At 39.9% G+C, this 23,336-nt stretch overlaps 2 protein-coding genes across 39 annotated transcripts in view; one reads left to right on the top strand and one right to left on the bottom strand.

The window, feature by feature from the left end:
* PPP3CA (protein phosphatase 3 catalytic subunit alpha) overlaps positions 1–6,371 on the top strand; it is a 299,060-nt gene extending 292,689 nt beyond the window's left edge. For 24 of the 38 annotated variants that reach the window (XM_005278516.5, XM_065597633.1, XM_065597642.1 and 21 more), the window contains 2 exons: positions 1,426–1,455; positions 4,632–6,371. In XM_005278516.5, the coding sequence (XP_005278573.1) occupies positions 1,426–1,455; positions 4,632–4,828 (227 nt within the window). In that variant the 3' untranslated portion in view covers positions 4,829–6,371. The remainder of the gene's footprint in view (positions 1–1,425; positions 1,456–4,631) is intronic. The other 14 variants (XM_005278513.5, XM_065597626.1, XM_065597625.1 and 11 more) reach the window with 1 other exon arrangement.
* The window catches only part of LOC135983898 (general transcription factor II-I repeat domain-containing protein 2A-like), a 984,084-nt gene that overhangs the window by 314,313 nt on the left and 646,435 nt on the right, over positions 1–23,336 (bottom strand). The window lies entirely within an intron of this gene.

Below are 23,336 nucleotides of genomic sequence, written 5' to 3'. Positions count from 1 at the left end.
CTACACAGTTTGTTAGCACATTTTCATAGTACTCTATGTATTAACAGAAAATTTGACTAATAAGTTCTGTGGAAGTACATATTTTAGTAGTTATTATTTATTTCTAATGTGTCGGTGCTACTTTGGATCCAGTTACTCATCTTAATTTCTAACCATAGTCATTCTATTTCTTTTCGTTTTTGTTTCATTTTTGTTTCTATTTTTCAAGTCCCTTGATTTACCATCCTCTTACTTTTTACCCTGCAAGATATAGGCTCACTGTGGTGTGTGTGGATTCCCATGGGTGACTTCTCCATGCAACAGGATGACAATATACATCTCTTAGCATTGATCTCAAGCTATATTTAACATAACTACAAAAAAAATACTTTTTTATTTAAAAAAATCATCTCAAGTTGAAGAAAAGGGGAAAAGCTAAAAGCTTTGACTCTTAATCCGTTTTCTAAAGTAGTAGTCTTTTTATCAACATTTCTTAATAAATATCTTGGCTGTGCCATATAGATTGCATTTCCTGCCCACTTCAGCCTCTGAGTCTCTGGCTGTAAGAACAAATTCAAACTGACTGGTTATTTTTAATAGGGATATTTTTTTAAAAAATTGATCAACAACGGTGTACATTACAGAGCAGCAACCGCCTAACCATAAAAGTTTCTTTTCTGACCAAACTGTTATTTTTTTGCTACCAGCAGCCTTAAATTTCATATATATCCCTGCAGTGTGTTAAATACCATCTGATTTAAAATGTTAAAAATGCTTGGATTTCCAAGATGATGGTATAATGAGGGAGGTATGCAGATAGAGCTGGGACATGCATTGATACTGAGCTAACTTGCAAGTAAAAGAGACACAGTTTGTATTAACCCTCTGTCTTATTGTTTTGGTTTTTTAAGTCAGGAAAGAGAACAAATGTTTATATTACAAGTTGTAAATTCTGCCCTTTTCTCTTAAATGACATTTCACTCCTGTGCAGTACTAATAGCAACAAGTTTTCTCCAAACTGAGATAATAAATGGTGTGAATTTCTTCTGCTGGCTTTATGCCATTTCCCTCCCGCCCTTTTTGACACATTTTTTGGTAAATGCTGCAGTAGTTTTACAGCACACTGTGTAGGTCAGATGCACAATATGGAAAATATTTTTGTCAACGTCTTTGAGTAAAAAGAAAATTGGTCAAATTTGTTTTTTCTTAAAGTTTAATTTGTGAATCCTTCAGCTTCCCAAAACATTTTCTACAGCTCAAACCAGCCTGCAAACTAGACTTTTTCTGTTCCTTGTGTAGCATTTCTGTGTTGTCTTCTGTGCCGAAATCCAGCACTTACAGTAACATTAGTTATTAGCTCCTTTGCTATTCACTGACTTGTTCTTAGCGTTAAAATCCTCTGCTCATTTTTCTCATTCGTTTTGCTACCCCCTTTCTTCCCTTCAGCGACTGTTGAGGCTATTGAGGCTGATGAAGGTAAATTGGCCAGTCCCCTTTCTGTTGTTGCTGCAACAGATAAGGGCTCTGCTGGGTGTATTCATTTTGCTGTAGCTTGTACAGAGTGTGTGGGTGTGGGCTAACAATTGTGGCTCGGTATTAACCAAAGTATACTTGCTTTAAAGGGGAAAGTCTTTTGTTGTGGTTTTTTTCTTAAAGGTACAATGATGTTCTAATTTGTGTACATTAAAGTAAGTACTGAGTAGCGTCACAAGGGGACGAGGGGACTTTTAGCTGAAAGAGACGGGGACACGGCAGCTGTTAGTAAATGCTCTTTGACACATAGCGCATAAGCTGTATTCTTAGGGCTGAATCATTTCTCTGCCTCAAATCATTTTCTGCTATCATTGATAAAGAAGAAAACACGCAACTTTATAAACATGGTTGGGGGTGGCGGGGCTGAAGTCACTAGTAAAAAAAATAGTTTTGAATGGTTCTTTGTTACAGTTCAACATGTTTTTTATGTCTCTCTAAAAAGTAAAACAACATGAGACATTTGTCTGCAAGATGTCCGTTTCTTCTGGTAGTGTCAGTTAATGTACTGGGTATTTATATTAGAGCAACCATTAGCACCAGCACCATCTAAGCTACAGATCTAGAAAGACTGGCTGCCTCAGAAGATTTATGAATGCTCAGTATTGCAAACTTTGGTGCTTTATTGATGATCCTTTTAATTTAATCCACATGCAATTTTATTAACCATACTGTTAATATCTAACTTTATATTTAAATATGTATATACAGTATGCAATCAGTAATAAAAGTTTTGGAAGAAGAATTTCAAAGTTCCCCTTTAAAACAAAATTCTTTTCAGTTGTATTTTGTTCTTGCCCCCCTAAAAAATAGTTGACTTTTTAGCAAAAAACAAAATCTCATTGTCATGGTATTTTAGTATGATGTTAAAAGTGCCTTTTTTGGCCATTTGAATTTGTTTTTGATCTGTATAAAGCAGGGAACATAATTGTAGAACAAAATAAGTAAGAGAAAATACAACTGCTTTCTAAATAGCAGTGAGCGAGCTGCTATTTATGTTGGAATTATCTATTCCTATTGGCAAATTCTAATCTGCAGTGTGCATTCTCGTTGACAGTTTGGCTGTTTTCTGTGATTTCTGTGACTATGTGTCGTGTTTAGTATACTCTCAGTGTCAAGTGCTAATACTCGTTGTCTGACCAGCAACTACAGCAGAGCACATTCTTCAGCACTAAGGTTTATAATATGTCTGCTTGAAATAAAACTGATTGAATGCAAGCCCCATTCCAGGAATATTCATTCTTCAAGTTATTCCTTCATTTGCCATTATCACTGGGTAGCCACTCTAGCCATACATATTTTTACTAAATAAAGCAAACAAATGCCAGATAAAAGGTTATTTCCCCTTATAAGCTAAAAATAGCATTACTGTAGTTGTTCACCAGGGCCTGATCCTGTGAGATGATCAGCACCCACAACTCCCAGTGGGCTGAGCACCTTGAAGGGTCAGGCTGCAGAAGAGGAGACAAGATTTCTAACTTAACACAGTTTAACCCATCCATTAAACTTTTCTTAAGGGTTTGGCATTGGTGTTCATTAGACATATTTATTTTGGGGGTGGAATTAAAGAAGAAGCTTTGCTGTGGGCCTTGCCCTCTTTCCACTTCTCCTCCCCCTTTAATTGAGTAATCACCATTATGTTAAATTAGTATATGTTAAAATAGTATATGCAAAAAAAACCAGGCACATCAAAGTTTACTTGAAATATGAAACATCCATTAAATTGGTTAAAGAAATTAATCCTGAGGAACAAATTAGTGCACACACTTGCACAGGAATGGTTGGCAAAATTTCAGCATGACAGCTGCTTTTCACGCTCCCCACAAAATTCAGTGAGTGGTATGTTGGTACCAGGGACTTATTTGTAAGAGGTACTAAGAAGAAAAGTGCTAGCTGCTTCAGAGTTGGGAGAGGATGCTGAATTTACAGAAACTTTTCTTTTTGGTAGGGTGTGGTTCTGTTGGGTCAGATTGGGAGGGGAAATGTTTATCTCTCAAACTGCTTTATCTTGTTGTCCCGGCGAGTTTGCAGGTTCCTGGTACTAACACACTATCTCTGCTATATGGCATGTTAAGGTAGAAGTATAACAAAAACGCAACCAACGTTCTGGAAATACGGTAAATTGATTTGATTTTGAATAGACGAGAAAAAGGCACGGAAGGCTACAATAAGTTCTATTAATGGTTGCCAACAACTCTTTGCCTACATTGCCTTTTTCTCTTCTGTTTTAAATAGATGTATCTTCAAAAATAAGTCCTGTAATACAATAGTTGTATCAGATTCTAAAGATACTTTTGCGTAATCTGTGGACACCTGCTGAGATCAATGAAAATGTACTTGCTGAAGGACAGATTCATTGACTTTTTAAATTCAGTTGTTGGGTCCTATGCTGATATATTTTCAACATTAAGAGGAACAAATATGCCAGAAGAATATTTTTAGTCCATGTCATACTGAATTACTCCAGTTTAACCAAATTACTTTCTAGGACCCATGTGATGACAGGGAAAGTTACTGCTCTTGAGTAACACATGAGCAGTTCATCCGTGATTAATAAATTGTAAGGCATTCCAAAAGGATTATAGAACTATCCCTGTTTGATATCTTTAATGTGTATCCATCAAATTGATCACTCTGTGCCATACATGATTTCTGATTGGCACAGTATGTAAGTCTTTATTCAGTCCTTACTCCAAAAATAAGTCCTTGAAAGTCCATGGGATGTTTGCCAGAGTAAGGATGCTAAGGTTGGACACAATGTTTGTAAGGCTTTAATTTATTACAACAAAGTATAGATAGATAGTTGTTTTGCCTTGAGCAATGCTCATAATTACAAATTGTAGCTTCATGTCAGCTTCATAATATTTTAAGCCAAACTCAAGTGGACAAAAAAAAATTAGAATTTAGTCTTGTTGAAAGACATTTGGTTTGCGAGAGACATTGGTTGTTAATTTTTCAGTTTTTTCTAAATACGGTAAGAAGTCTATTGTGGTGTCAGATTTTTGTCATTTTGTTCATCACAATGGGGGAATTTCTCAGCTATTGACTGTTGATAACTTGATAAAATACCAACAGTTTGACTTTGCTAACTTCCTTCTTTTTTTTAATAATCCTTTATTTAGCTATCAAAGGATTCTCACCACAGCATAAGATCACTAGTTTTGAAGAAGCCAAAGGCTTAGATCGAATTAATGAGAGGATGCCTCCACGCAGAGATGCCATGCCATCTGATGCCAACCTTAACTCCATCAACAAGGCAATCTCCTCAGAGACTAATGGCACTGACAGCAATGGCAGTAATAGCAGTAATATTCAGTGACCACTTCCTGTTTTTTTTAGCTGCAGGGCATGATGGGATTGCTGCACATCAACAGTTGGATGTTCTTGCCTCTGATAATAGCTTACTTGCTCTGGGAGCCAGGTGTTGGAGTCAGTTTACAATATCATCTAAGAGGAGATCGTAAACTTTATTTTGGTGGGTGGGGGGTGGGGGCCAAACACCTCCTTTGGATATGCCTTTAAAATGCTTATAGAAATATGAAAGCTAATGCTGGTATATATTGCAAAGTTAGGGGAATTGAACATGTTTTCCTACTGCATTGGGAACTTCTAGATATGTTACTGAAAGGCCTTTTATTATGTTACTGGACATGAAAACTTTGTCTAATTTCTTACTAACTATTGTACGTTTACAGTTGCAGCACTAAATATGGATGACATCAAAACATTTTTAACAAAATGATGTACAAACTAAATAAGGACTATTTATTGATAATGTTTTGCTACTCTTGTCAGACAATGGCTATAAAATAAATTAGGCAGTCTTTAAAAATATAAAAACAGAATGTTGCAAATTTGTTAAAAATGCCAAAAAAGGAAAAAAAAAAAAAAAAGAGAGAGAGAGACAGTTTAATTTTGTACAGATTATGCTTACCTCAGGTTTCTTTAGTGTGCTTCAATGCCCTTCTTTAAATATAACACTTATCTTACTAATTTGGCAGCAAATATCTTTTTCTTCAACTTTAAAAAAAAAACTGGAATAATGCTAACATTTATCTTTTTTTTTTTTTGCTGTTTATATTTAGGGTTTTTTTTGTTTTTTGGGGGGCAGTTTTTCGTAAATCAAGTCTTGGTTGTGGCTTGCTGAATTTAAATATTTATGAGTGGTGCATTTTTAAGTATAGTGAACAAGACACCATATTAAGTGCAGTGAAAAGCATCTATATTCTGTAAAAATCTGCCTATGCATGTTTTTTAAGGAAAAAAATTGGCTGTATAGGCCTGTATGGGACTGTAATGCGCTTAGTGGTCTGACTTATACTGGAAATGTATGTATACTGGCGTACTTTATATTCTCTAAAAAAAATGCTTAATGCCTTTGAAATTTTGTAATCAAAAAGAGCTTTGAAAAATCTAAAGGGGAGAGTATTCTTAAAAAGTTTTTAACATAAGCTTGTCAGTGCACATATAGATGGTTAGCATGTTTAGCAAACCTTGTGAAATTTAAATAAGTTTGTAGTTACATGTGAAACTCTAAATGCATGATAACTGTTAATGTCATAATGGTTTAGTCATTTTGTTATGTTCTGTCATGTGCCACAAAATGTGTAATTTTTTCACTTTTTTCCCTTTGTATATCAGTTACGGGTTACAAATGGTTCATTCTAAAAAAGAAAAACAAAACAAAACAGTCCATTGATATTTTTTAACAATTGTATAAGTGCCCAAGTAATTCACTACAGCCTACAGCCTTGCCTTTGTAATTTGACTTCTGAAATGTTGGCAATCAAAGCATGCACTTGTAACAATGAAAAAAGCATTTTATATTACTACTCAATAAAAATGTGCATGAATTTAAGGTGCTTTTCTCTCTCTGGCTGAATCTCTCAAGTATGCAAGCATCCATGTTCCTACACACACCTTATTCTCATTGTTTCCTTTTTTTTTTAATACAGGAGAAAAGACATCCATTTAGGAGAAAAAAGCCACAGGATGGTTTGAAACTTCTAGTGAAAGGTCATCCTTTTACTAAAGACAAAATAATTTATTACCAATCATTTCAGAGTTATCGGACATTTCAACTGTAATAAAGAGCTGAAAACTGCCATTATTTCTGTTTTTTCCCCAAAATTCCAAGCCAAGTTGTTTTTCTCCTACACTGTGTACTGCAACTATTCTGACAAACAATGTGAAAAATTTACTGTGTGCCCTATTTCACTGGTCTTTCTAGTGTCTTATATTTTCAATACACTTTCTTCTTTCCAGCTAACATCATTGCAGATTTAGCATGCGGCAACAGATAGTGTGTTTCTGCACTGTATCCAGGCTAGATGTTCTGATTACCCTCTGTTGACATAGGCCTCCAAAGCCTTCTATGTTGAAGCAAAGCAACACTTCTTTTTTAGATTTCTGAATAGAAATTCACATCGACAGAAAGTTTATGGAATTAACCCTGAAGTAGAACATGAAGATACTCTTCTTCTATTCTGATCGTTTAAAAAAAAAAATCCAGTTGAAATCCTAAATTCTTCTTTCTTTTTTCTTTTTGTTTTGTTTTGTTTTGTTCTGGCTTGTAAATTGTGAAGATATAATTGCAGTTGGTGAAGACCTCTCATTAAAAATGAACAAGTGGAACAGACAAATCTTAGACACGTTCCTAGTTAGTTCTGTTCTGCACTTAGAAAGCTGAAATAGTGTAATTTCTAATGACACTTAAGAACTCTTCAAGATGCTGAGATTTAAAACCTTCATTTTGTTCAAACATATGAAATTTAAAACCTTCTGTCTGGCTTCTTACTCATTTTTGTGTCCTTCGTCTTTCCTCTACTTCCAAGTCTCTTGTGCTCTTATTCGAGCAGGAAATGCCCACAACAGCAATGGTCATCAATATTGCATCGGTTCTCCTTTGAGGTGCCATTATTAACCATTGATTTGGTGTCTCACTTAACACTAAAAGGTCAGTGTTAATATGAGTCTCTTTTCCCCATTCACCATGTTTCCTATTGATTTGGCAGAATAAAACATAGGATGAAATCACAGCTGTTCCATGATATCCAGGACTCAGTGATAAGAAGGTAAAAAGAATAATATAAATCTATAATTGGTTTTTGCAGATCACAATAAGAAAAAATAAGTCCTTCAAAGAAGAGGTGAAAAGAGGGTAGTTATCCATCTGTTCTAAGGAACTAATATTATCAAATGGTCTTTACAAAAAAATTATATGAAAGTTTTCATGAAATTGCAATATAGCTCTTAGCCTGACCAGCCATGCTTATTTACCAGATTATGGACCTTACCAGTGAGCTCAGTTTCAACAGCCAATGCCCCTGATCAGTCAGTGAGTGTACAAGTCTTATCTAACTGGAAATAAAAGTACAGGGAAACAAAGAACTGTAGAGTAGTCAAGGTTTATTTAAAAAACCCTGGATTTTTCCCTGTTGGTAGGTGTTTCATGGATGTGGCATAAAGCAAAGCATAGAGTGTAGTCTCGGGGTGTGTGCAGGCTCACACAAAGATGGCTTCTGCTCTATGCAGGATTGATTCCCTCCGCACTAGATTAGAGCAGTCTGAGGGTTATTCTAATATATGCCACCTGCAAACATGTCCAAGGGATTAAAAATGCCATTCAAAGGTCAGCATGGTACATATCCGCCTGACAACCCCCTTCCCTCCAGCTATGGTTTTTGCTCCCTGCTGCACCAGCTGTCAGAGAGGAGTGCCTGGAGTAAGAGGTCTGTGCCACTGAAGGATTCCCTTAGAATGAGTTGATTCTCCACGGGCTGTTTACACTGGGACCGAATTATGCTGGTGTGGCAGAAAACAGCTGCATTATTCCCACTATATGGCCCTGTGTCGTTTCACCTCTACTGCATAAGCCATAATCAAACAAATGGCTGATGCCAACAGCAAGATTTAAAATTTGATTTTTTTCCAACCACTATGTGTCTTCTATAGGGAAAAGGGTTTGTTTCTCCTAATGCTCTTTATGTACATGTTGTGAACAACATAGTAATATTTCTTGTAAATTATTGAGCATTTTGAGAGGTCACTACTAGGTGTTAACTGTTTCTAAACCCTGTCCAGTGGCCCCACAGAACTGTGCTTGCTACAGTCATATTTATTAGGCCAGAGTTGCAAACATCTCATCCAATTTTTCCAGAATTTGGAGTGTTCTGGCTCAGGCCCACTTTTGTTTGCTAGCAAGGACCCAGTGTGAGTTCCCTGAACAGTGTGGATACAGTTTCTGAGAACTGTGCTAGTCAAATCACGGTCAGGAAAGCTGCATTAGTACAGTAGTGTTTGTTAAAATAGGTCTGTTCCCGACATGGTAAGAGCCTAACTTTGCTGCTTGGGAAGCAAACTGAAGAGGAAGTTCAAACCCAGAAACTATCCTGTTAGGGATGATTTCTAGATTTTTTTTTTTAATGATTTAAAATTACAATAGAACCTCAAAGTTCCGAGCACTTTGGGAATGGAGGTTGGTTATAATCCTGAAATGTTCATAACTCTGAACAAAACATTATGGTTGTTCTTTCAAAAGTTTACAAGTGAACTTTGACTGAATACAGCTTTGAAACTTTACTATGCAGAAGAAAAATGCTGCTTTCCTTTTATAATTTTAGTAGTTTATGTTTAACACAGGACGGTACTGTTTGCGCTTTTTTTTTTTTTTTTTTTTTTGGTCTCTGCTGCTGCCTGATTGTGTATTTCCAACTCCAAATGTGTTGGATAACTGGTCAGTTCGTAACTCTGGTGTTTGTCACTCTGAGGTTCTACTGTAGCTTGGAGATTTCTTAAAAATCTGCATCCTTCCTTCCTCTCCAAGATCCTATCGCTCAGCTTCCAGGCAAAACTGCCAAATCTTATCACTTCCTGTAAAGAGAAGGATGTGAGTGTCTCAGTTTCAGGATAGCTGCACCTTTAATCCCCCTCCATTGTCTACTCAAGGAATGTCCCCTCCAGTATCAGGCCTTTAGTTGTCCCCTCTCTCTGGGCAGGGACCTGGATCCCACTACTTCCTGACCAGGGATTTAGGCTTGCAGCTCCTTGCATTTCACTGCAATTAAGTCCAGTCCCTGCTTTTTGCTTTCTTTCCTAGGACAATGACAGTGTCTTACAACTCTTTCAAAGCAGAGTTACGTTTCTTTACAAACAGAAGAATACAGAGAAAACATACAACAATAACAGGATCTAAACACTTTATCAATAGCTCCCCATCAGTCCTATGGAGATCCTGGCAGGTTTGTCTTTCCAACCCTTCAGCAGGGCTGGGTCCACCGTTGGACAAAAAATGATGTGCATTTGCTGAATCAAAACTCCCTTGTATCTGATTAAACTCAGCTTTTTATACTAGAATCCTTTCTTTGTCTCCTGGGGTTTCTGGTACCTTTTTGGACCAGTATGTGCAAACCACCACAGGGAGTGGTACTTCCCAGGAACTGCAGTAATCACCATCCACTGATTTTAGTTCCTGGAGGAGCTCCATGGAGTGAAATATAATCTCTAACCCACAGAGATACATAGAACATTCATAAACTTAATATAATGCAGTCCCCAAAGATACTATATGTGGCTGCTATAGTTGTCACAGAGAGTACCTGCAACTTCAAATTTTAAAAAGCAAGCAGAAAACTTTTTTTTAAAATAGTTTGCAGCTCTCTTGGATAAAGTAAATTTTATGGAGGTTTTTTTAATTTTTCTTCACAGTTCATTTTTAACAATTGAAGACCGTTAGTTTCACATGTTCAAACTTACTGGAAAACAATATGAAATACACAATTACTAGTAGAACAGATACAGCTGGGATAATGTGTATTTTGTTAAACATTTTTTAAAAGTACATTGAAGTGTTCAGTTACTGTAGTATAGAAAACTAGAGACTGGGAAATTTTTTGCCGTTAGACTTTTTCAATATTCTTGGCATCAACTAATTTTGGAATCACAAAACTAGTATGAGTTCACAAACCATTTCTCCTGTAATTTAAACCTGTGGGATTTTCCCCAAGGCTGCTTTGATTTCAGAAAAGATAACATGGCAGCTGTGTATTTGGGGTAGAAGTGCCAGCCTAGCATTAGAGGGATACAAGTGTGTGGTCAATGTTTAATGAAACATATAATGTATGCATTATTTTCTTCCTCTCTCTTTCCCTCTGCCCACGGTCATCTTCATCTTTTCCACTATTTTTTCTTTTGGTTTTTATTCTTTTTCTTATTGGCTCAAATGTCCTAATATAGCAAACAAAACCAGTGTGTCTTATGGCCTTCACACAATAATAGTATGAAGCAACCACACAGGCATGACGATGTCCAAATAATCATGATTATTAAATATATACAAAATGCGAGGCCCAGTTACATATATGTACTGCTGCTCTTGCTGGCTTCTAAGCACTTGTCTACGCAGTCCTTTAGTTTACATCAGAAGGGTGTAAATTTTAGTCTGCACTGACATGTAGTGCACTCCCTGGGCCATGTGATCTCTGCTGGCATGCACTAAAAGTTCGCTAGAGCGATCTGATGTCTCGTTTTTAAAGGGACAGTCCCGTTTTGGGGACTTTTTCTTATATAGGCGCCTATTACCCCCCACCCCCGTCCCGTTTTTTCACAGTTGCTATCTGGTCACCCTACCTAGGGTTCGTTACTGTAGTCCTGTCTCAACCAGTACTATGTTAACATACATGAGGAAACTTTTAGTTTTTAGTGTATGTCAACAGGATCCACACAGGTCAGTTAGCATGTAACACACTGGAACCGATTAAAATGTGCACACCTCTGGTGCTGATTAAAGCATTGTAGACAAGCCCTCAAACACAGAACACTGAGTGCCACTAGAGGGGGCTCAGAAACTATTTAAAGAGGTTTTACTCAATTCCTGTATGCTGCAACTCTTTCCCTTTAATGTAAAAGTAAATGTTAAATATTATACAATCATTACTATAATTAAATATAAAACATGCTACAGATTAGGTCTGGGAGGGGGATTATAACTTGACTCTGGTTGATGACTTGTGGATATAATAACAATAGCATCTGGAAGAGTATCTGTACTTTCTGGTGTAGCAGTATCAGCAACATCTTCCAGCTTGTAGTCTTAGGGTCACTTATAGTACAAACAGGAGCATCACAATTCTCTAACTACATTGTAGGGTCAGTATTTTATTCAGTAGGTGTTCTTAGGGTAGAACATCCTGAGGAACTTGTGCTTAAAAATGGGGCTATGTGCTTTCTCCATGACAATTTTGTTGCCACTTCTATCAGCTTACACCAGTGACATAATCACTCCAGGATTCCACAAATTATCTCAGCAATTTCTTACTCAATTTTTTCTCTCCGTTCATTTTGACTATTGGTAGCCATTTGATCAAACTGTTTCTCAAAGTCCCTCTATAGATGTGGTTTTTAACAAGTCCGAGCAAGACCTTAAGTTGCAGCCCATAAACAATAGCTCTGGCATCTGATATGTAGTAGCATGTACTACATTTCTATAGACCAAGAGAAAATTCACAATCTTGGTTTGCAAGCTACCTTTATCTGGACCCATCGCATGAATCAACTGTTTGACTGTCTGGATAAATTTTTTTCCATTAATCTATTTGTGGCAGGATTGTAAAGAGCTGATTTGATGTGTACAGTATCATTTCTTTTGACACTTTTTTTTTAATGTGAATAGTTCAATTGTGACAATATTTTCAGGAACCCCAGTTCTTGAAAACAATAGTCTGAACATTTCCACTCTTTGTGCTGAATTAGCTGAATTCACACAGAATACTTCAGACCATATAGAATGGGAGTATACTGAAGTAAAAAACATAATTGTCACATAAATGGCCCAGTGTGCAGTCACTGACAGAGTTAGTTGGCCATTCCTAAAGAAGCAAAGGAGCATGTTTAGGCTTGTGTTGTATATGCTGACAACCTGAAGATTGTTTTGCCATTTCCTCTATTTATTATATATCCCTGGCTGTCGCACGCCACTCAGCCAAGGCCTTCATTTTTATAGTTCCCATGTGACCTTTATGTAATTCTTGGAGTACAGGTGACCTGAGCTTCATAGGAATCACCAGTTTGGTGCAACCCATCAGGCAATATTAATATACATTTCACCATTGCTTTAGAATAAAGAAATCTGGAAACAGTTTACATGTATAAGACCATCAACTACTCATAAAGTCATATTTAGCCAGAACTGGTTCATTTTAGTTTTGTACTGCACCATGGCATTTGTCATTGGCAAGGGTTCATTTGTACCATGCAGAATACCGTGACAGTCTTCAGTTCCCCTTCAGTAATGTTACATCCTACTTCCAATGGCAAAGCAATCTGCATTCACATGTTGGTTGGTACTTGTGGTATCTTAATACTGAGCACCCAAGAATATCCCCCATCTTTGTAACCATGCTACAGCCATTGTCGGAGCTCCTTTTTTGGGGTTAAAAATTGAAACTGGTGGTTGATGACCTATAACTAGAGTAAATCATTTTCCATACAGATATTGGTAAAACTTTGTAACTCCCCAGACTAAACTCAGTGCTTCCCAATCAATTTGAGCAAAGTTTTGTTTTCCAGGGGTAAGAGATCTAGACGCAAAGGCAATAGGCCTTTTAATATGATCTTCCATCCATCTGCTCCTAGTCCAGATGGGGGCACATCACAAACTAACTTTAAAAGCAAAGATGCATTGTATTGTGTACGAGATGCCATAACCTTTTGACCTCAACAAAAGCAACGGTATGCTTTGTGAACCAACACTACTTCTGTCCATTGTGTTCATAGCTGTCATGATGTTAGAACATAGGCTAACAGGCCATCCCCAGAAAGCAACATAATTGTGACATGTTTTGTGCTTGGGATGCCTTGAGGCTAGCTTCAGCTTTGCCTTGTGACTTATGCAACCTCTTCACCAATGGTGTTCTCACAATACGTAACTGAATCTTGGAGCAAGCATGGAAAAATGTGAATATGTCAAAGTCCAAGATTAGCCAGCTTTCCAAGTAAAGAGGCGCGCAATGTGATCTTCCTCACTAGCTCCTGTGTCCAAGTAACACTAGGTGCTAGAAATACCCAAAAACACCTGGTAATAGTGGGCTCATGGCTTGCTTCCAAACAGCGAGTGTGGATGCTATTCCAAACACTAGCCTGTTACAGTGAAATAAGCCTTAATATGTGTTAATCATTAGGTTCTTCCTGTCACTCTCTTCAGTCTCCATTTGTAGGTAGACTTGAGCGAGACTGATCTTGGAGAAATGCTGACCATCAGCTAATCCAACAAATATTCTAGGCGAAGGATACTATCCGGTGCCATACTGAGTTAAAGGTACCCTTGAACTTACCACAGATATGGACAGCCCTGTTACTTTGCATTACTGGCGCTATAGAGGTGCTCCAATTCCTCCAGGTAACCCTCAATAAAAGTTGAGTCCTATTGTGCTGAAGTTCTGCCTTAACTTTTGTCTGCATTACACAGGGTACTGGGCAAGCTTTAAAAAATTTCAAAACTGCTCTCCCTGCAAGCACAATTTTTGCTTTCATTTGCTTTAAGGTTCCAGTGCCATCTTGAAAAACAGCACTCACCTTGTCCAAAAGTTAAGCTAATTTTTATTTTGGGCTGGAGTTGATATATATAAAAACCTGTAGACATTCTATGCTTCCCCAGTCCAGCTGAATTTCTCTCAGCCGTTCAGTACCAAATAATGCAGGATGCCCTTGCTTCAAAAAATAGAGGTTTAACATATGCCGTGTACAGTTATGTTACCTTCACTATAATAACACCCAAGGAAATGATTCTTTCCTCTGTCTATGCTTTTAAAGGCTCTGAGGTTTGCTACATCACATCTTTAAGTAGCCTCTGTGAAAGTACAGAAACAGATGGCCCAGTGTGAAGTTCCTCTTTAAGTTTTACTCCTCCTGCTAGTAAAGAAATCCAAACAACACTTGTAATGCCTTCTAAATTAAACCATTGCAGAGATTATACAACATTCTCAGTTGTCCCATGTCATCTGTAAGCTGATGAATCTGAAGTACTCTGATATTGCCCTCAGGGTTGTGCATTTTTACTCGTTTTAATATTTTATGTGCATGTCCCAAGTTGCAGTTTCTACAGACTTTGCCCTTCAACAAACAAACATTTGCATTGTAAGATTGTTTCTCATAGTGAAAGCACACAGGCTTTGAGTTTTGTCTACTGTGCTTTCTGCTTGACTCCCAGTTTATATGTTGCAGCCAGTCCTGACATCTTTAATAGCAGTCTCAATTGGTACAGGAATTTCTAGCGTATGCTTAGTTTAGGATTATATCAGCCTTAGTTAATAACTGGTTTTGGGTTGCTTCACTTTGCAAATTCACAAACTAAAAAGTCTCTTACAGGGCCACCCAGAGGATTCAGGGGCCCTGGGCACTTCGGCAGTGGGTCCCGGAGTGGAAGGACCCCCTGCCACCGAATTGCCACCGAAGACCCGGAGCGGAAGAAGCTCCGGGGGCCCAAGCCCCACGAGAGTTTTCCGGGGCCCCCAGAGCAAGTGAAGGGGCCCCGAAAAACACTCGTGGGGGCTCCTGCGGGGCCCGGGGTCTGGGGCAAATTGCCCCACTTGTCCCTGCTCCCGGGCGGCCCTGGTCCCTTAATGCATCATTTAAGCTCTCTCCAACCTGGTAATGCTCAGTTAATTTCCAGAATGTAGCCGTATCTGCAGACCTTTTCCCATTTGCTTTTTGCTTTTGATTATAAAACCAGAAATGCTGTTATCAGTGGTTTTTGGAGCAGGTAATTTTGTAGAATTTCCACAATTATGATGTCAGCTGGTTTTACAGGTGGTGTTACACTACTACCACTATTACTACTACTGACCTATTTGGGATCAGAAACTTGATAGCCTTCTTCCAGAACTCATGATTGTATGCCTGCCAGGTGATGTGCCCCACGTCTTTGGCCTCCTTCTTGGTCAACTTTAGTCCATGATCATTGCAAGGACCATCCTACCAATATAACTTTCAGGTCTCCATCTTCATTTCCATGGTGGAGAGCATACTGATTTCTTTTCTTGTGGTTGGTCAAGTCTCTGTTCTGTGCTTTAGGATGGGTTAAATTATAGTTTTCTACACTCTACATCTTAACTTTAGTGGCATCTTTTTATCACAAAGAACTTGGGTCAGCTCCTGCCTTTCATGCCAAGCAGCTTTGGCACAATGTCGGGCATCACTCAGCAGGTGATAAAAGACATGGCAGGTTAGAAATTTTAGCTCCCATTACTCCCAGCAAAATCACCACCTTTGCCTCCTCGTTCTTACCATATGCTCTTATTTTCTGTTCTAGTCTCGCGATACTGGTGAAATATCAAACAAGTCCATTTTTCCCCAAACAGTGAGACGTCTTCTAACCTTGCCCCCTTCACCCCCACCCCCCAGAAATGAGCAGTTGAGTCCCAGTCCCAGTGATTCAGGGACGCCCTTTCCTTTTTCGTTTCCCTTTCAGTAGGTTCTTGCAGTCACTCTCTTTCACTGTATTCCTGACATAAGAGCCCATCCTTGCTGCTGATTATTGTTTGCTTTTCTACAAAAAATCACATAATGAAATGAAAAGGACAACAGTGGGGTCCAAATGACCATGTTTACTAAATACACAACATGCAAGGTCTAGTTTCACTGCTGCTTTGGCTGGTTTCTAAAACCATGGAAGCCAAGAGCACTATACGGCTCACAAATTATTTAATGGGAAACTACCCAATCCTGTACACTACAAGAATAAAACCATTTTTTTAAAAATAGAACATTGCAGTACCATTAAATAGATTTTTGTCATCTTGGTGAGTGAAGATTTGCGTGCTCAAGTCCTCTTGTATCAAAATTTAGAATATATCCTAAAGATTCCTTCATAACACTTAGAAGCAAGGAAATTTGAGTTGAGGGCACAGAGACATAGCAATGGAGTTTCAACTTATACTCTGAATGGTCTTGTTTCTGGTGTATTACTGTTTAGTAACTAAAGGCCAGATTCTGCACTATGGAAGTCAGTGTAAGTTTTGTCATTGACTTTAATGGTTTCAGGCATTTAGTGCCAAATTCAGCTATGGTAAAAGCAAGCACAACATTACTGAAGTTAGCAAAGCGTAATTCACTTACCCCAAAGCTAAAATTCAACTCTAATGTTGGAAGAAAGGCGGGGCTTGAACTGGTTTCAATACACAACAATCTGAATGATGCAATACACAGCTCAGACTAATGTTAACCTCAGAGGGATTACAATGAGATGAAAGCAACAATGACAGTGTACAAGATGACAGAGGAGAAAGAGGAAACTAAGATCCATAGTTATGGAAAGCTATGGGAGCTGATAAATGGAGCAAGACATCATGTGTGAAATTGAGAAGGCCAAAAGGTATGTTACAAGAGATACTTAGAATGGGGCAAAAGAAATGGTGATCCAACAGCACAGGTTTGACAATAGATGAGTGCGACGTTGCACTCTATATGATTTTATAAAGAATTTATAATGAGTGTGAATATAATGTAACTAAAATATGCTTCATGCAAAAGTCTCTTGTAAGGTATCATTACAAAGCTTATAATCTACTGAGTGTGGTCATACTATTTGTATAAATGTATCACTCTTGTATCTAAAACTAGAAATATGAAATATAACTGAGGGCCTATTGTAATTATGCAAAGTGTGGGCTATTAATGCTGGTTTGGAATCTTGATGGCTCCCATTAACCAGGACAATTGACTGTAGATGGCTGTGTTTTACTTGTAAGTCTTCCTGTATATGTGTGTGCTGGCAAGTGGGTAATGAAGTCTTACAGTGACATGTGATCATGTCACCTGAACTGGAATCCATCTTTAACCCGGTGCTTTTCCATTGAGAAGGAGGGGATGGGAACCCAGAGAGAACAAAGGATTCCCGCCTTATGCAAAAGATGTATAAGTGGGTGGAACAGAACAAAGAGGAGCCATCATGAGAAATCCCCTAGCTACCACCTGAACTGGAACAAGGGCTGTACCGGGGAAAGGATTGTGCCCAACCTAGGAAGGTGTCCAGTCTGTGAAACGTATTGAAACATCTCTGAGGGTGAGATTTTATCTGTATTCAGTTTTCTTAGACATAGACTTGTGTGTTCTATTTTAGTTTGCTTGGTAATTCACTTTGTTCTGTCTGTTACTACTTGGAACCACTTAAATCCTATTTTCTGTATTTAATAAAATCACTTTTTACTTATTAATTAACCCAGAGTATGTATTAATACCTGGGGGGAGGGGCAAACAGCTGTGCATACCTCTCTATCAGTGTTATAGAGGATGGACAATTTGAGTTTACCCTGTATAAGCTTTATACAGGGTAAAATGGATTTATTTGGGGTTTGGACCCCAATGGGAGTTGGGCATCTGAGTGTTACAGACAGGAACACTTCAGTAAGTTGCTTTCAGTTAAGTCTGCAGCTTTGGGGCACATGGTTCAGACCCTGAGTCTGTGTTGGAGCAGACTGACGTGTCTGGCTCAACAAGACAGGGTGCTGGAGTCCCAAGCTGGCAAGGAAAGCAGGGGCAGAAGTAGTCTTGGCACATCAGTTGGCAGCCCCAAGGGGGTTTTTGTGATCCAACCTGTCACAGAGAGCAGGGAGAGTAGAGGAAGCAGGAGGGCAGGGAAAGACAACAAAGAGTAAGGAAAGCAAAAGAAGGGAGATACAGCAAAATGGTTTTTAAATGGCGGTGGTCTCCTTAGCTCTGCCATCAATCCCAAAGTAGCAGAATGTTTCTGTGGAATGATCAGTGAAATTTATTATGTTGACATTTAAACTGTAATCATTAGGCTTCAGCTTTAGTCAAATGGAAGCAGTTCATGCCCTTTTCAAATCTATTGCTTCAAATCTTTCTGCAGGCTCCCTAAGGCAGTGTGGACATTTTGAGAAAGGCTATCCATTGTAAGTGATGCTCGAACTATGAATACACCCTTCTATTCCCAAACTGCCACCAATCCTTCCCTCAAAAATCCCTACCCAAGCAGAGTTTTGATCCTGAAAAGCAAGAGACTCTGAAGTCTGCTAGGGTCTTTGTTATTGATTTTATGTAGAAGGCACTCAGATACTACTGTGATGGACAGCAGTATAAAAACCTGAGTGAGAAATAGAAAGGGCAGTTGTCGTTGTTGTTGTTGGGTTTTTTAATATGGGCAAAAAGTATGTTTTCCCAGAAGTGGCCAAAGCCGTTCTAACTCACAAAAAAAGAAATTACTTGGAGTTTGTCTACAGAGGAAAGTTGCACTGGTTTTCCCTCCAGAGTGAATTTAAACCAATTTAGTTAAACCAGCACAAACCAATGTGTGGACATTCTTATTTCATATAATTTTTTTTTAATTTAGCATAAATCAATTGGCATCACGCTTAAGGTAAGTTATAAAAAGCTACTCCTAAACCAATACAAGAGTCTATAAAGGGATTTGCAATAGTTTTTCTAAATGGTGTTCCAAACACTAATATGTTACACCTGTGCAACTCTCCAATATAGGCAAGGCCTTACTCTGCATGGTGATTTTGTCTCTCTGGGTTTTGCTGAGACTGTCTTGTTTCTACCAGAGCTGAGACTCTGGAAAGGTAAGAATTTGTACTTTTTTTTTTATTAAGATGATGTGAGAGTCTCTCTTATGAACTTAGACTGAAACAGGGCAATATTGCTTTGGATATTGATTTCTTAGATTCTGTTTTACCTAATTTTTGCACTTTTGGTTAAAGCTGTAGGATTCTTTTACATTTTGAGTAAAATAATAGAACTATGATTAGGGCCCTACCAAATTCATGCTCCATGTTAGTCAATTTCACGGTCATAGGATTTTAAATATTGTAAATTCCATGATTTCAGATATTTAAATCTGAAATTTCATGGTGTTGTAACTGTAGGGGTCCTGACTGTACTCTGAAGGCAGCAGCACAGAAGTATGATATTGCCATCCTTACTTCTGCACTGCTGCTGGTGGGGTACTGCCTTCAGAGCTGGGCGTCTGGCCAACAGCCACCACTCTCCAGCCACCCAGCTCTGTAGGCAGTGCAGAAGTAAGGGTGGAAATACCGTGACCCCCCCCTTTATAATAATCTTGTGAACCTCCCCCCCAAACTTCTTTTGGGTTGGATCCCTGAGTTTGAGAAATGCCGGACTTCCCCGTGAAATCTGTAAAATATAGGGTAAAAGTATACAAAAGACCAAAATTCCCGGGGGAGTCCAGATTTCACCATCTGTGACACATTTTTCACAGCTGTGAATTTGGTAAGGCCCTAATGATGATTCTGGATGCCATGCTGAAGATTAAAGTAGGTCTCTACTATTTTATTAGGAGCTCAACTTGGGTGGTTTTTTTTGTTTGTTTTTTTGCAGGAGGAGAAGGGGAATAATTATTTTTGAGGATGTATGACAGCTGCTGTGTAAGACTGGAATATTGGCTGTCGAGTGGAGGAGTATGAAAAGATAGGATAGGATAAGGTAATGGCCATGCCCAGTGGCACCTTCCCAATCCCAAATCATGATGACATCAGAGTCCACTCACCAAAACTGGCCAATCAATGGACTTTCTGACCTGTATACCTGACATCCTCACATCTGCTGTCTGGACAGCAGTATAGACACTCAGAATTCTCAAGGCTCCGCTGGCATCCAGTTCCATAAGGAGCAGAGACCCCCCAAGATAAAGGAAGGGGCCCATCATCTGAGGGAGTTGTGGGAATAGTCTATATGATACTTTATTTTACAAAGGCACTAATAATGTTAAATGAGAGGGCGGTTGTGGGGAGTCTCATTTGCTTAGTTAAGGACAACATTTTGCAAAGATGATTTCATTCAACTCCAACAGCTAGCATAATCGCTACTATACTGTCTATAAAGACAGAGCTGGCTTCTGCAGGTTTGTGCTTAGAAAATTCCTTAATCTGGGGCACTTAGACATGTACAGTAAATTCTCATTTAAAAAACAAAATTTCTACCTCTTTTGCTAGCAAAAATAGCTTTGTAACTATAAATCAATCTAAGACGATCACCAGGGTTGAAAACTGATTATTTTTCCTAAACATTACAGGCTACTTATTGTCCTAACAGCCACTGGGCTTTAGGGTCTGTAAAATCACAGTGATAAGGTCCCTTGATTTTTGAGAGGACAGCTACCCCGCTCCATGTGGACTACTCTTGATGGCACTCACGTTCCCGCATGTTCCGTGTCAGCTGGCTGTCTGCAGTTGAAAAGTCAGCATGAACTCTGGCCACAAGGCGAGCAGCTCAGGAGCACGGCTGACAGAATGGTATAGTGAGTTAAGCAAGGGGCTAATCCTAACTCTGACGCTGACCACTCTGTGACCTTGGTAAAGTCACAAAGGCCAAAACTTTCTAACTTGAGTGTGAAAAGTAAATCCGGAGCACTTGCCTCTTCCATTGACTTAAAAACAATCAGTAAAGCCCCTTTGAAACTTTCAGCTGCAAATGTTTAAAATATTTAATAGATTGAAATAGTGTTGGTTTAAAAAGTGAAAATATTTATATATATGAGAGAGGGGGGGGGGGGAAACAGATTTTCACAGTGAAAAGCTGGGAGTCTTCTCCTGAAGGAGGACACGTTCATAGGAGATGGTTTCAGTGAGGGGCATGAAGATGCACACAGGAAAGTTTGCCAGCTGGGGGCCCTTTCCTCCTCTATATTTTCTATTTTCAGAACTTTTGTTTTCAAGTTTTCTGTCTCCTCACTTTCTCCTGTGTTCCGTACTCCTTCCTTCTACCCTTTGTTTCAGTCTTGTCCCTTTTTCCTCTTCCTGCTGTCACATCCACTCGGTCCTTTGTCTTCCCTCTTGCTCCCCTTTATTGCCTGTTCCCCCTGGCCTGAGGTAGGTGAGCAGAAGCATGGATGCTGGTTCCTAGTGTAAGTCAAGATCTGCCAACTGGTGATGGTGCAGGGGAGCTCTGTTCAGGCTCCCCACATGTAGCTATGTCCAGAGTCTCAGAAACTACAGAGATCTGATCGTGTGAGGGGGAGGGACAATTTCAAGGGGAGTCCTCACTGGGAGGCTTCATGGAGGGCAGGGTAGGAACATTATTGTAGGATAGACCGGTGAGCAGTCCCTATATTGCATATGAACTCCCCTAGCCGGCTGTGATGTCAGCCACTCAGGTGACCAGTGGTTCTTCCAGGAAATCAGTCCATGGGGGTTTTACAACAACTGGAACAAAACTTTTTCCTATTAACTCCACTGAGACAGGTCCTGAAAGCAGTGACATAGCCATTTTTCAGGGACGCATGGTCAGATTGTACTGTTTGGTCACAATAATGCCAAATGGGTGTGTACTTGGGGGACAAGGTGTATGGGGAAAGGTTGGACAAGGCAATCATAATTGTTTGTTTGTTGGCAGGGAAGGAAGGTGCATTGATAACAACATATTTTTGCATGGCTGGCAAGAAATGTTAAGGTCAGCCTAGCTGAAAGCTACCATTAATAAATCATAGCATTGATTTAGTGGAGAGGATCAAACTCCTAAATAATTGTAACTAACGCCTACATAATGATATCAGTTACTAGGGGGGACAAATAAATTGGGTTAATTTCCCCTTCCTCCTCCTTCAGCCTCCACACACTCCAACCCTTTAACCTCTGTAGCTTTGCTTTACAAAGAGTGAGTCATGCATGTGCTTTCAAATGGAGATAGATAGATTTGCAGCATTTGCCAAACAATGCAAGTTGCAGAGTGTGTCTGGGAGTGAGTCTCCCAGCCTGAGTCCACAGACTTGTGCTAAAAATAGCTGTTTAGACCAGTGATTTTCAAACTTTTTTTCTGGCGACCCAGTTGAAGAAAATTGTTGATGCCGTGACCCAACGGAGCTGGGGATTAGGGGTTTGGGGTGTGTGTGCGGGGGGGCCTCAGGGCTGGGGCAGAGGGTTGGGGTGAGGGCTGCGGGGTGGGGCCAGGAATGAGGGCTTCAGGGTGTAGGAGGGGCTCTGGGCTGGGGCACGGGGTTGAGTTTGCAGTGCGGGATGGGATTAGGGCTCTGGGATGGGGGTGCAGGCTCTCTGGTGCAGGAGAGGGCTCCAGGTTTGGGGGAGGCTCAGGGCTGGGGCAGGGGATTGGGGCGCAGGCTTACCTTGGGCAGCTCCCAGTCAGCGGCGCAGCAGGGGTGCTAAGGCTGGCTTCCTACCTGTCCTGGCACCGCAGACTGCGCTGCGCCCCAGAAGCAACCAGCACCACGTCTGGCTCCTAGGTGGAGGCAGGCAAGTCACTCTGCGTGGGTCTCACCCGCAGGTACCTTCCCCCCCCCCCCGGTGCCCTCCCCCCAGCTCCTATTGGCTGGGCGTGCAGAGCTGGTGCTCGGGGTGGGGGCAGCGTGCGGAGCCCTGTGGCCCCCCCTGCCTAGGAGCTGGACCTGCTGCTGGCTGCTTCCAGGGCGCAGCGCAGTGTCAGAACAGGCAGGGACTAGCCAGGCAGCACCGCTGATGGGACTTTTAGTGGTCCGGTCAGCGGTGCTGACCAGAGCCTCCGCGACCCAGTATTGGGTCATGACCCGCAGTTTGAAAACCAGTGCTTTGAGTTTGCACCTTGGGCACCACAGCTAGAGGGGGCGGGGATGTCACGGCGTCTGAGCTCCAGCCTGAGCCACAACATCTACACAGCTATTTTTACTATGCCAGCTTGAGCCCCTCTACCACAAGTCTGTGGACTTGGGCTAGAAAGCTTGCTCCCAGGTGCAGTGCAGATCTCCTCTGTCTTAAGAGTACACCCAGATGCTGATATAACACTATTCCCTTTCTTCCAGAAGACTAAGTCCAGAAATAACCTCTAGTTTCTAAGTTTCTGTGAAAGGAGGGAGTAAGAGAGAACGT

This window comes from Chrysemys picta, chromosome 5 (assembly GCF_011386835.1).
Source record: "Chrysemys picta bellii isolate R12L10 chromosome 5, ASM1138683v2, whole genome shotgun sequence".
Classification (NCBI taxonomy): Eukaryota; Metazoa; Chordata; order Testudines; family Emydidae; genus Chrysemys; species Chrysemys picta.
Note: the sequence above shows the minus strand (reverse complement) of the source record. Positions and strands in the feature narration are given on the sequence as shown.